This window comes from Artibeus jamaicensis, unplaced genomic scaffold (genome assembly GCF_021234435.1).
Source record: "Artibeus jamaicensis isolate MK-2021 breed Jamaican fruit bat unplaced genomic scaffold, CSHL_Jam_final contig_3126, whole genome shotgun sequence".
NCBI classification, from domain to species: Eukaryota; Metazoa; Chordata; class Mammalia; order Chiroptera; family Phyllostomidae; genus Artibeus; species Artibeus jamaicensis.
In genome coordinates this window covers 6,999,974-7,013,490 of record NW_026521723.1, presented here as the reverse complement: position 1 = coordinate 7,013,490, position 13,517 = coordinate 6,999,974, and the positions used below count along the sequence as shown (strand labels likewise).

At 36.1% G+C, this 13,517-nt stretch overlaps 1 protein-coding gene across 1 annotated transcript in view; it reads left to right on the top strand.

Annotated features, from left to right (window-relative positions):
* Window positions 1-13,517, top strand: part of MORC1 (MORC family CW-type zinc finger 1) — a 154,328-nt gene that overhangs the window by 50,839 nt on the left and 89,972 nt on the right. The window contains exons 10-13 of the mRNA XM_053663122.1: window positions 5,418-5,497; window positions 6,176-6,249; window positions 10,510-10,574; window positions 12,945-13,088. Coding sequence (XP_053519097.1) covers window positions 5,418-5,497; window positions 6,176-6,249; window positions 10,510-10,574; window positions 12,945-13,088 — 363 coding nt within the window. The remainder of the gene's footprint in view (window positions 1-5,417; window positions 5,498-6,175; window positions 6,250-10,509; window positions 10,575-12,944; window positions 13,089-13,517) is intronic.

Here is a 13,517-nt window from a genome sequence, read left to right as displayed (position 1 = left end):
CGGAGTCTTTTCATTTCTTAGGGATGCTCCCCACTCCCTCACTTGCATTGTTCTCTAAACTAGTGAAGTAATATAAATAAACAAACCATTGAAGTGTATAGATGACTATAGGATGACATTTAGTTATTTAACATTATACATGCTCATGCAGGTAATTGGGTAGAATTCTACAAAGACTTCAGATTTTTTTTAAAAAAGGAATTTATCCAGCTATTCATTTCATTTCCTCATTTCCAAAGTATTTTTTATATAAATACATGTACTTAATATGTGTTTTTACTATGTAATAATAATACATTACGTACTCACTCCAGTGAATTTCAACTTTTTTCATCTCATGGCACACATATGTAAACTACTAAAATTCTGCAGTACACCAAAAAATAGATTCTGGGGTTGGCAAAACTTTTCTGTGAAGGGTCTGATAGTAAATGTCTACTTACAGTCAGTCTCATTTGCATATTCTTATTTTCCTTCATATATGTGTAAATATAAATATATTTACATATTTACAATCTGTTAAAATGGAAAAACCATTCTTAGGTCTTAGGCTGTACCAAAACTAAGCTGCTGGCCAAACTTGGCACTTGGGCTATATATTACCTATATCTGGCAAGACTCTTTGGAGCATATATTTTAGACTCTTCTCTCTGCCTGAGTGAATAGCTTTTTTTGTATGTTTTAAAGCATTTTGGTTTCCAGGAATGATCTATAGGTATCCACCTATAGAAAATGTAATGCCTTTCTAAATACAAAGGTATCAGAGAATGGTAAGCTACTGTAGGTATGAGGCAAAAGTTAAATGAGGTGTACAGAGCATCTTTTCACATGTCTATTGGCCATTTCTGTGTCCTCTTTGGAAAAGTATGCAAGTAATTTGCTTAGTTTTTCAATGAAGTTTTTTAGTGTTGAATTTTATAAATTCTTCATAAATTTTGGAAATGGATCTGTTAGCAGATGTATGATTGTAGAGAATGTTCTACCATACAGATGGCCAATAGACATGAAAAAGGTGCTCAACATCACTAAGCATCAGAGGAAGGCAAAATAAAACACAATGAGTTATCTACTCACACCTCTTAGAATGGCCATCATCAGTAAATCAAAAAACAAGTATTGGTGAGGATGTGGAGAAAGGGGAACTCTTGCACTGTTGGTAGGAATGCAGATTGGTGCAGCTACTGTGGAAAACAGTGGAGATACCTCAAATCATTAAAAATGAATCTGCCTTAAGACCCAGCTAATCTACTTCTGGGAATATATCTGAGGGAACCCAAAACACTAATTTGAAAGAACATAAGCACATCCATGTTTATTGCAGCATTATTTGGAATCACCAACATATGGAAGCAGCCCAAATTTCCATCATTAAATAAGTGGATAAAACAACTATGCGACATTTACACAATGGAATGGTACTCGTCCATAAAAAAGGAGGAAATTTTATCCTTTGAGATAGTATGGATGGACCTGGAGAATATTTTTCCAAATGATGTTAGACAGTCAGAGAAAGATAAATGCCATATGATTTTACTCATATGAGGAGTCTAATGAACAAGCTGAAATAAAAAGCAAAACAGAGACAAACTCATAGATGGAGAACAGATGATAGCTAGTGGAAGAGGAAGTGAGAGGGTGGAAGGATGAAGCAAAAAGAAAAAGGACTCATGGACAATAGTGTGTTGTTGCTGGGGGGGAAGGTATAAGGGAACTAAATAGTAATGGCAAAAATACAATAAAAATTAAACTTAAAAATATTAACAATGGCTGGACTTTTTGTGGACAGATCTCATAAGTTCTAGTTGTAAAAAATATTTTTCTTTTGCACTGGATGTTGTCAAATTTTTCTTAATTGGGTCAAAAGTCTTCTCAGTAAAATAATTTCCCAGGTTCATACCTTATGAACTTACAGTTAGACATTTCAATATTAGTCATGTATGTAATCACATCATATTTATTATCAGTTTATCATATAACACATATTGTCCAGCCATATATGCATGAGAATACAAGCATATTAGGTAAAAAAATTAAAAATGTATCTCCCTTATGATCCAGCAATTCCACTTCGGGGAATATACCCAAGTAAACATGAAACTCTTATTTGAAAAAATATATGCACCACGTTTACTGCATTATTACTTATAATAGCCACAATTTTGGGAGCACCCCAAATTCTCATCAGTAGCTGAGTGGATAAAAAAGCTGTGGTACATTCAGAAATCCACCCCATGAAGATAGGCAGGCAAAGCAGAGCACCCTGAAATGCAGAAACAAACAAAAAGAGTCACCTAAAGTGGGGAGACAAGGAAAGAACCCCAATCAGAAGGAATGGAAGAATCCCCAGTAAAAGATCTAAATGAAATTGAGTCAAGCAATCTATCAGACATAGAATTTTTAAATAATCGTTTAAGGGTACTCAAGGAATTCAGTGACAACTACAAGGAACTGAGTGGGAACTTCAACAACATGAAAAGGAAATAGAAACTACAAGTAGGAGCCAAAAAGAAATGAAGAACTATCTGAAATAAAAAATACACTAGAAGGAATTACAAACAGGCCGAATGAAGCAGAGGACCCGGAGCCATCAAATCAGTGAGCTGTAGGACAGGGTAGAAGGAAATACCCAGGTAGAGCAACAAAATGAAAAAAAAGACTCAAAAAGTATGAGGATGGCTTACAGGAACTTCAGGACAACATGAAACATAAAAACATTCGAATCATAGGAATACCAGAAGAGAAGAAGAAGAGCAAGGGACAGAAAACCTGTTTGAAAAAATAACGGCAGAAAACTTCCACACTTGGAGAGGGGAAAAGCCATGCAAGATCAGGAAGCACAGAGGGTTCCAATCAAGATGAATCCAAAGAGGCCCACTCCAAGACACTTCATAATTAAAATGCCAAATTTTAAGACAAAGAGAGAATCTTGAAAGAAGCTAGAGAGAAACAGATAGTAACATACAAGGGAGCTCTGATAAGGTTAGCAGCTAATTTCTCAAAAGAAACATTGCAAGCCAGCACAGAATGAGAAATATTCCAAGTAATGAAAAGCACAAGCCTGCAACCCAGACTACTCTACTTAGCAATGCTCTTAATTAAAAGGGAAGGCAAAATAAGGAGTTTCCAAGACAAAAGAAGATTAAAAGAATACACCTTCACCAAACCAGCATTGCAAGACATGCTAAAAAGATTGCTTTAAGAAGATGAAGGTATATATATATATATAGAGAGAGAGAGAGAGAGAGAGGAACAAAAGTAGAAAAGGAAAAAATGCAATGACTAAAAATCTATCAATAGTAACTTTAAATATAGTTTATGTGTTCCAATAAAAAGATATAGGGTAGCTAAATGGATGAGAAAACTTGACCCGCACATATGCTGCCCACAAGAGACCCACCTCAGAACAAAAGACCTACACAGACTGAAGGTGAAGGATTGGAAAAAATATTCCAAGCAAATAGGAAAAAAAATCCAGGGTAGCAATACTTATATTAGACAAAATAGATTTCAAAGCAAAGGCCATAAAAAGAGACAAAGAAAGTCACTTCATAATTCTTAAGGGAAGAATCCATCAGGAAGCTACAAACATTATAAACCTAGGTGCACCCAACATAGGAGCACCAAATTATATAAAGAAAATCTTGGAGGACTTCAAGAAAAATATAGACAGCAACACACTTATTGTAGGGTATTTAACACCCCACTGTTACCAACAGACAGATCTTCCAAACAAAGAATTAAAGATATTGTGGCACTGAATGACACTCTAGATCAAATGGACTTAATTGATATATACAGGACCATTCACCTGAAAAAAGCAAAATTGATGAGCCTTTAACCAGATTCATTAAGAAAAAAGAGAAATGACCCAAATAAATAAAATTAGAAATGAAAGAGGCAAAATTACAACCAATACCACAGAAATACAAAGGATCATAAGAAGTTACCATGAACAATGATATGCCTAGAAATTTGAAAATCTTGGTGAAATGGACAAATTTCTAGAAACATATAATCCTCCAAAACTGAGTCAAGAAGAAGCAGAAAGCCTAAATAGATGGATATCTACTTGTGATATTGAAGCAGTAATCAAAAAATGTCTGGCCCAGAGTTTCTCCCTGGGCTGGATAGATTCACAGAATTTTACCAAATGTTTAGAGAAGAGCTATCCCCAATTCTTCTCAAACTATTCCAAAAAGTCCAAGAAGAGGGAAGATTCCCAAACTCTTTTTATGAGACCAGTATTATCCTAATTCCAAAACCAGATAAAGACACAACAAAGAAAGAAAACTACAGGCCAACATTGCTGATAATGTAGATGCTGAAATCCTCAACAAAATATTGACAAACCACATCCAGGAATACATTAAAAAGATTGTAACAGTGATCAAGTGGGATTCATCCCAGGAATACAAGTATGGTACAATATATACATATCAGTAAATGTAATACATCACATAACCAATACAAAAGATAAAAACCACATGATAATATTAATAGGTGCTGAAAAGCATTTGACAAAGTACAGCACCCATTTATGATAAAAAACACTCAGAAAAGTGGGAATAGAAGGAACATCCCTCACTGTAATAAAGGGCATATATGAGAAACCTACAGCTAACATTATACTAAATGGGCAAAAACTGAAAGCTTTCCCCCTAAGATCAGGGTGTCTACTTTCACTAGTTCTATTCAACATAGTATTGGAAGTTCTAGCCACAGTGATCAGACAAGAAAAGAAATAAAATGCACCCACATTGGAAAGGAAGAAGTAAAGCTGTCACTGTTTGCAGATGACATGACAGTATACATAGAAAAAAGTTTTGGAACATTTACACAGTGGAATACTACTTGGTTGTAAAAAGGAAGGAAATCTTTAACCTTTGTGACAGCACAAATGGACCTGGAAAACATTATGTAAGTGACATAAGTCAGTCAAAGAAAAACAAGTAGCATATGATTTCACTCATATGTGAACTCTAAAGAACAAAATAAACTAATAAAGTAGAAACAGAATCATAAATAGAGAACAAACTGACAGATGTCAGAAGGGAGGAGGGTTGGGGAGGTTGAAAAGGGTAAAAGGGGGATACATGGTGATGGAAGGAGATGACTTGGGGTGAACACACAACACAATATACAGATGATGTATTACAGAATTGTACTCCTGAACCCTACATAACTTATTAACTAATGTCACTCCATGAAATTCAGTAGGGAAGAAAAAAATTCCAAGTATTGAAAGGTAAGGAATTTCTTCAGAGGAATAAACTTTTCTGATTTATCAGGTAGATGCAACTTACTGTATGTATGAATGTCTCTCACTAATTATGTATCTCAGGAGTATATAATCTTAAAGAGTATTTTTATTATACTTTAAAATTATAGTGTGACTTGATTATGTTCTTTTTTTTCAGAAAGTATCTGTATGTCACCTGTTCTTTTAAAGGAGCATTTAAAAATGAAGTTAAAAAGGCAGAAGAAGCACTAAAGATTGGTATGTAGTTAGTTACCTGTGGCCTACGTCATTATTGTTCATTCACTCTACAAACATGAATTGTGCACATGTTCTAGGATGCATACTGCAGTCGCATTGCAGCAGTGACCAAATGAATCAAGTGTAGTTTCTGCCTCTAAGGAATTTTATAAAGCATTTTCCCATCTCTGGTTTTGTTATTTATTATTATAAGTATGACACAGATTTCAAGTGTGCACTTAGAACTGGCTTGGTATATTTTAGAAACCCTTGTCACTGATGCTGAGTTAGGTCATTTTGGAGACTAGTGTTGCATCCACTTTGAAAAGGTATATTCTACACATTCTCTTCTCGCACAGTAAGGACAAAGCCATCCTTTCCCAGTGATCCAGGAGCGAGAAGCAGTTCTACATCAAAAGTTTATAGATTTAGATAGTTTTCAGATAGCCAAAAATTCAGTAATGACTTTTTAATTTGTATTTATATATTTATTCCCCTTAAACTGCCATGTCTAAGAGGAAGGACAGTATGGCTACCTACACTTAGAATGTTTAAGATCTGTGGATGGAATATGGGATTTTCTGAGATGATTATTCATGAGCCTTTCTCCCTGGTCATGGCTATGTATGTATAGAATGCTCACTTAAAATTGCTTAAAAGAATTTTATGATATTATAGTTACTTTGCTTCTGCTTCTAGCTGAACTCACGCTGAAAGATGCACAAATCAAAGTAAACCAGCCTGACAGAACTTACTTGTCTTTTCCCACCCAGGTATGGCATAGATAATAGTCTTCTTAAATGGCAGTCTCCTTGAAAGGACCTTCTTAAGGTCCTTTCGTTATCCTTAATACAGTTGTCTTTTATCTTTTACTCCCTAAACTTTTAAATGCAGACAAGCTCAGATGATTAAGTTGATTTTCACACAGGTAAACAGAATAGATGCATGCAGAGAAAGGAGACAAAACTCAGCAAGTGAGGGAAGGCTGAGACAGAGCAAAGATGAATGAAACATGGGGTGAATTTGGAACAATGGGAAGAGAATCACAACTTATTTCTTTAAAATTAAAAGAAAAGGAAAAGGAGAAAAGGATGAAAAGCTATCAGATAAAAAAACTAGCCTATCAAGTCTCCTTGAAAATATCTTTTCAAATTATAGCTCCCTATGGACCTAAATAAATGGGCAGAGTGGGGAGAATACTAATAAGCAATTCTTCTTTCCAGTGCTGGGAATTATGTGCTATAATGATGAATATTAATAACAATACTTCCAGCTTACAAAGCTCTTTTCATATGAGGTGCTCCACGCAGTCATAAACATTCTCTGTAGTCCTTGCAATATACCCACAAGTAAGACAGATTATAAAGAACTATTATTATTAATTACCATGCAGGGCAACTAAGAGAAAAAGGATATTGATTACTGCAGAACATGCATTGTAAGTTTGCTAACTTTTACCAAGAATATGGAACAAAGCTTTCTACATGTGAATCATTACAAAACACACTTGCATACATACAAAGGGATAAGTATGTATTTGGAGAAGAAAAGGCCTTCTTCACTTTTCATTTATCCTTTTCTATGGATTCAATTTATCAATTCTTTTCATGATTTGCCCTGAAACTTTCAAAGACTCAGGCTGTGCCTGATGAAGAGCTCTTATATCTGATGGTCATGATTGTGGATGAAATCAGAGTAGCACACTGTAATGCCCCAAGCTATGCATGCCTTTCTCCAAATTTGCTTACTTTTATTCATATATATACATATACATATATATATACATATATATACATATATATATATATATATATATATATTTTTTAAGTTAAAGCGAGTCCCAGCTTGCTATTGATTTAAAGTTTATGCCTTTGGTATTTTGTCTCTAAGAAATCAATTTCCTTGGCTTTATGTATTTGAGAGACAAGAGAAGCAGACTGTCTTTAATGGGTCAGGACCTTGCTTTCCTGTGGCCTTAACCTTGAGCTCTCACTCTTTGCTCTGCATTGTAAGTGTACTGACAGGAAGGGCAAGGATGTCTTTGACCAGCTCGCTTTGCTGCTCTGTTTCACACTGTTTTTTTTTTTTTTTTTAACACAGAGAAGAGAGAAAAGTAGAATGACCTTGGCATTTGACCTCTTAAATTCTTGTCATCAGTTGAGTGGTTGAATTTGAAGTGAAGTGAAATACTTACCAACCACTTACCTGTTTTGTTTTTTTCTACTTCTAAGCTAGTGCAAATAATGTGCAGTCAGTGCTATACCCATCGAATGGGATGCCCATTTTTTACATCCAGTGGATGGATATTAAAAATGCATTTAAAAATATATTTTACTAATTATGCTGTTACAGTTGTCTAAAATTGTATCCCTTTTGCTCCCCTCTACCTGGTATTTCCCATTCCCTCCAGCAATCACCCCCCATAGTTCATGTCCATTTTCTATACTGTTCTTTACACCCCCTGTCTATTCTGTACCTATCAATTGGTACTTCTTAATCCCTGAACCTTTTCGCCCGTTCTGTCCCTTCTCCTTCCCGACTTGAAAGCCTCCAAGTGAGCTTCGTATCTATGATTCTGTTTCTCTTCTGCTTGTTTGCTTAGTTTGTGTTTTTGAAAGTTGATTCAATTTTTGAAAGTTGTAAATTTTTTGCCATTTTAATGTTCATCGTTTGGATCTTTTTCTTACATAAGTACCTTTAACATTTCTTATAATAATGGCTTGGTGATGATGAACTCCTTTAGCTTTACCTTGTTTGGGAAGCACTTCATCTGCCCCTCCATTCTAAATGATAGCTTTGCTGGGTAGAACAATCTTGGCTGTAGGTCTCTGCTTTTTATGACTTTGAATATGTTTTGCCAATCTCTTCCAGCCTGCAAAGTTTCTTTTGAGAAATCAGCTGACAGTTTAATGGGAATCCCCCTGTGGCCAACTAACTTTTCTCTTTGTGCTTTTAAAATTGTCTGTTTGTCTTTGACCTTTAGAATTTTAATTATGATGTGTCTTGGTGTGGTCTTCTTTGTGTGCATCTTATTTGAGACTCTCTGTGCTTCCTGGATTTGTATGCCTATTACCTTCAACAAATTAGGAAAATTTTCTTTCATTATTTTTTCAAGTACATTTTCAATTTCTTGTACTTTCTCTTCTCCTTCTGACACCCTGTTGATTCAAATGTTGGTACATTTGAAGCTGCCCCATTAGCTCCTTAGCCTATCCTTGTCTTTTTTGGATTCTTTTTTCTTCTTGCTGTTCTGAGTCAATCTTTTTTCTTCCTTATTTTCCAAATCATTGATTTGAGTTTGATCCACTACACTGTTGGTTGCCTGTAAGTTTTGTTTATTTCACTTAGTGTAACCTTCATATTTGCCTGGATCTTTCTTATGCTGTTGAAGTACCCAGTGAGTTCTTTGAGCATCCTGGTAACCAGCGTTTTGTACTCTGCATCTGATAGGTTGCTTATCTCCGTTTTGTTTAGTTCTTTTTCTGGAACTCCCTTCTGCTCTTTCATTTGAGCCATATTTCTTTGTCTCCTCATTTTGGCAGCCTCCCTGTGTTTGTTTTTATGTATTACATAGAGCTGCTTTGACTCCCTGTCTTAGCAGCATGGCCTATTGTAGAAAATTGCACCAATAAGTCGGACGAGGTGGAGCCTTCAGTAATCACCTGGGTGGGGCAACTGGTGCATAAACCAGGTTCATGGAGTCTCAGCTATGGTGTTGCCACTCTGTGGCTTTCTGTGTGGGAGGGCTCAGAAAGGTGACAAAGCCTCTGCCTAGCCTCTGGAGTTTTGTCCAGGAGGACGCTGTTCCCCAGCACTTGCCCTGCTGCCTGACACTTCAGTTTCTCCCTATATAACACTGGTGCCCTTCTAGCTGCAGTCCCCAGTGCTGGAGCCCAGCAGGTGTGAGTCTGTGTAAGTCCTAAGTTTGTTGTGGGCCATTTAAGAGAAGGCACCTAAGAATCCTGCAGTTTCTTCCACTGCTTCAACTCCCCCACCCCCTGCTAGTTTTTGTAGCCAGAAGCTGTGGAGACTTATCTTCCTGGCATTGGAACTCTGGGCTGGGTGGTCTGGTGTGGGGCTGGGATCCTTCACTCCTGAGGTATCCCTCCTAATTCTTGTCCACTGCACATGGGTGTGGGACTGCCCATTCTGTGTCTCCACATGTCAGCATCTCCACACCTTCTCCCTATCTGGATGAATGTGATTTCTTTCATTCCTTAGTTGTTGGACTTTCATACAGCTTGACTTTCTGATGGTTCTTTTGGTGATTGTTGTTTTGTAGTTTAGTTGTAATTTTTGCTGTGGTTGTGTGAGGAGGTGAGCCAGATTTACCTGTGTCCCAATCTTGACTGGAAGTCCTCTAAAAGTATATTCTTATTTGTGAAATAATGATGCCCTTTTTTCTGTCTGGTTAGAGGGAGTGTACTAGAGAGAGGGTAGCGTGTGAACCAAATATATCAAATTAAAGGAGAAGAAAGAGGGGGCTGGTATTGAGGCACTCTTGAGAGGGAGAAAGTTTAGGGTGTATCAGAAACTTTATATAAAGGAGGCATTTTCTTTTAGCTCCTGACAAAATTTTTAAATTATATATATATATGTGTGTGTGTGTGTGTATATATATATATATATTTTTTTTTTTTCCTGAAGGAAGCCTTATGTGATTCAGCATTTTCTGTTTGCACAGATGGAAGCCAGGGTGTAGGTACACTGAGTGACTTTCCCAAGCTTTCAGGAAGTTAGTGTGAAGACCTTTGTGGTTACAGGGAGCAGTGGTTCTTTCTCTGAAAGACAGAGAGGGCATCAGAATTTGTGCAAGAAGAGAACTGTGGGCTGGAATTTAGTCTGTCTTCTTAGCTATTGGAAGTAGTCATTTATCAAGTATTTATTATCTACCGTGGTAAAATCACATTAGGCAATGTGACCTATCACTGCTACCCTTGTGAAACATTCATATAATAGGATAATAAATATGAACTCAGCCCCCATTAATTTAATGGCATAATGTTCTCTCCTAACCAAATGCTCTTCTCCAGGATGTGATACAGAAAGCTTTGGAAGATGTGGAAGCAAAGCATAAGGTTCTTCAAGAGAAACGGAGGTAAGATGTAAGATTTTCTGTTTACCAGAATTCTCTGTGCGGTACCAAAACAAGTTCTGATATCGGAGTAGGTTTGCAGATTTGGTGGTTTTGTGAAAAATTCTCTCTCTCAGCCTGAGACAACTTAAAGAGGCATCATATGATCAAAATCACTAAACCAACATAACCAATATAAAGTATTTATAAATACATATTTGCAGGTACACATATGTTTACATAATGTTCGAACTTCTGAACACAGAGCAAAAAATTAGTTCAGTGTCTGACTAAATGAAGAAGTGACTTTCCCAGGGGATCCACCAACAACTTCACTTTCCCTGTGCCCTTTGCCAATTAAACTCTGGAAAGTTGGTCCTGGTTTCTTTCCTTGTCTCATACTTACTAAAATTTAAGATAGAAAATATTTCAAGTAAGTTTACCAGGTATATATGGTTTAGATAAAAATAATCAGCCTGTGTTACAGCACCATTACTTATGTTTGTAAGATAGACTTGCTCTCCAGCTCAGGTGTTTAACAAGTTAAACTGAAATAATTGCTGCTGTTTAAGTGAAGGGCAGACTTCAAAAACTGCATTAGCTTTGAAAAACAATTTTTTTAGGGAAGAATTACTAGTTTTCAGCATTATATTTCATAAACCCTAAAGTGTTATGCAACCAATCATCACTTTCCCAAAACCTTAAATTTGAAATGTTAATTATGCATTTATCAAAATTATTGTTAAATAAATGACATAGAAATCTTCACAGAAAAGTAAAGGCCTCTTTCAAGTCTTCAGAAGGAAAAGCTGGTTGACGACTTTTTTGAAGTCACAATGATATGCATAAAATGTAACCAGCCTATATTTTATTAATAATAATGCCAGCTGGTGTGAAACTTTTATAGCAAAAGGCTTTAAAAAAAAGTTGAAGACAATCAGTATGCCACTTAATATCACAGAGTGATTATGTCATATCCTGTAACACCCTCTTTTGGGATTCCTTACATAGTATTTTTTTGTTAAAGAGTGGGGATCTAATTTTTGAGTAGATTTATTTTGAATAGACATTTTTGAGAAAAAATTTAATTCACATATACTTAACCCTACATGTTAAAAATTCATAAATATGAACCCATGTTAATAACTTCCTCAGAAAGTCATGTACTCTATATCATATTCACAGAAAAGGGCTGATAGAAGTTTTTTATTTTTTAAGATCATATTTATTTATTTTTAGAGAGAGGGGGAGGAGAAAGAGAGAGAGGGAGAGAAACATCAGTGTGCTTGCTTCTTGCGCGGCTCCTACTGGGGACCTGGCCTGAATCCCAGGCATGTGCCCTGACTGGGAATCAAACTGGTGGCCCACAATCCATAGAGCCACACCAATCGGGGCTGATAGAACTTTATCATTGTCCTTTAATGAGATATATTTAATCAGTCCAGTAAGTATCTTCTGTCATTTGTAATAGCTCATTGTCACAAATTAGAAAAGAAAAGGCCATTTTTGTGGAATGAAAGGAGATATAGAATGGGAGGAGGGGAGGAATTATGTTTACTACCATTCTTAGGAAAAGAAAATAACAGTTGCTGTGTGCCTGATTCTGTTTTAGTCTTCATGGCATCCCATGTGACCAGATAGGTGTATTTCCATTTTGAAGATGAGACAGAAAGTCAAAGTGACTCATCCATAGTCACATGGTTACTACGAAGATAAACTTGCATTTGAAGCCAGGTCCATCTTTTTGGTTTTATGTGCTGGCGCATCTCAATAGCTCCAAACGGCCTCCTGCTACCAGGGTTGTTTCTATCATACTCCATTTTACACTTTTTATAGAAAAGTCACATAATGCATAGTGTAGTAGGACAGAGTTAGAGAAACAGGAGCTTGTATTTGTTGTCCTTGTAAACTTTATTAACTTTGACTTTGGAAAAAGAATGAAAGCTGAAGAATATCTTCTGGCACATTCTGACCGACGTAGGACATTTGGAGGCTTGAGAACATGCTGGAATTTAGAAATCCCATCCAATGTTAGAAATACCTGAATTTTAAAATAGTCATTATTTTTCAAAAGTGCCACAATGTACATATTATACCAGTTAACATTTACAACTATTTTGGCATTTTCTAGTTCTCGTACATTTAAATTGGTAAACTTGTTTTTGAATTCAGGAATGCTTGTGTTTGATTGGGTACAGTTATTGGCCATATGTTTCTGTAAAACACTTGGCTCTGCAGGGATACTGAGTATACCCACTAGGTTTAGCAAAATACCAGGTACCTTATATATAATTCCTTGATATTTGCCTTCTGAGTTTGATTATTCACATTTTTGTAAACTGAATATTTTTATTTAATAAAACCTTTTAAAAACTTTTCTAAATGTAATGCTAGAGAATTAAAGAAAGCAAGGACACTTTCCCTGTTCTTTGGAGTGAACATAGAAAACCAGAGCCAAGCCGGGATGTTCATTTACAGCAATAACCGCCTGATCAAGATGCATGAGAAAGTGGGTCCGCAGTTGAAAATGAAATCCTTGTAAGTATGTCTTTGTTTTCGGAGGCACAGGCAGGAGGAGGGAGGTTGCTGTAAGATGCTGTCTCTGGAGTTAGATGAGTGATTAATCATAATGGGAGCAGGTGTCACATCCTCTGTTCACCCTTCCCATCAACGCACAGGCATTAATCTGCCTAATTTATGATACCAGTAGAGCTGTATGCCTGCTCTAAGGAAGAAGCTCACTTTTGGAAAATTTTTTCAATGCTTTTTCTGAGCAACTTGATGTTTTAACATTCTTTGAACCATTTATTTGAGTGAAGTTTTCAGGATTTTACCAATTTAAAAATAAGGCAAGCATGTGAAAGAAGTTTTAGATAACAAAAATCCATAGTCTTATAAAACAACCCTGTTAACATTTTGTGTAGCCTTTTCATGTGTGAGTTCTTGCCAGTTAACTGCATGAGCATA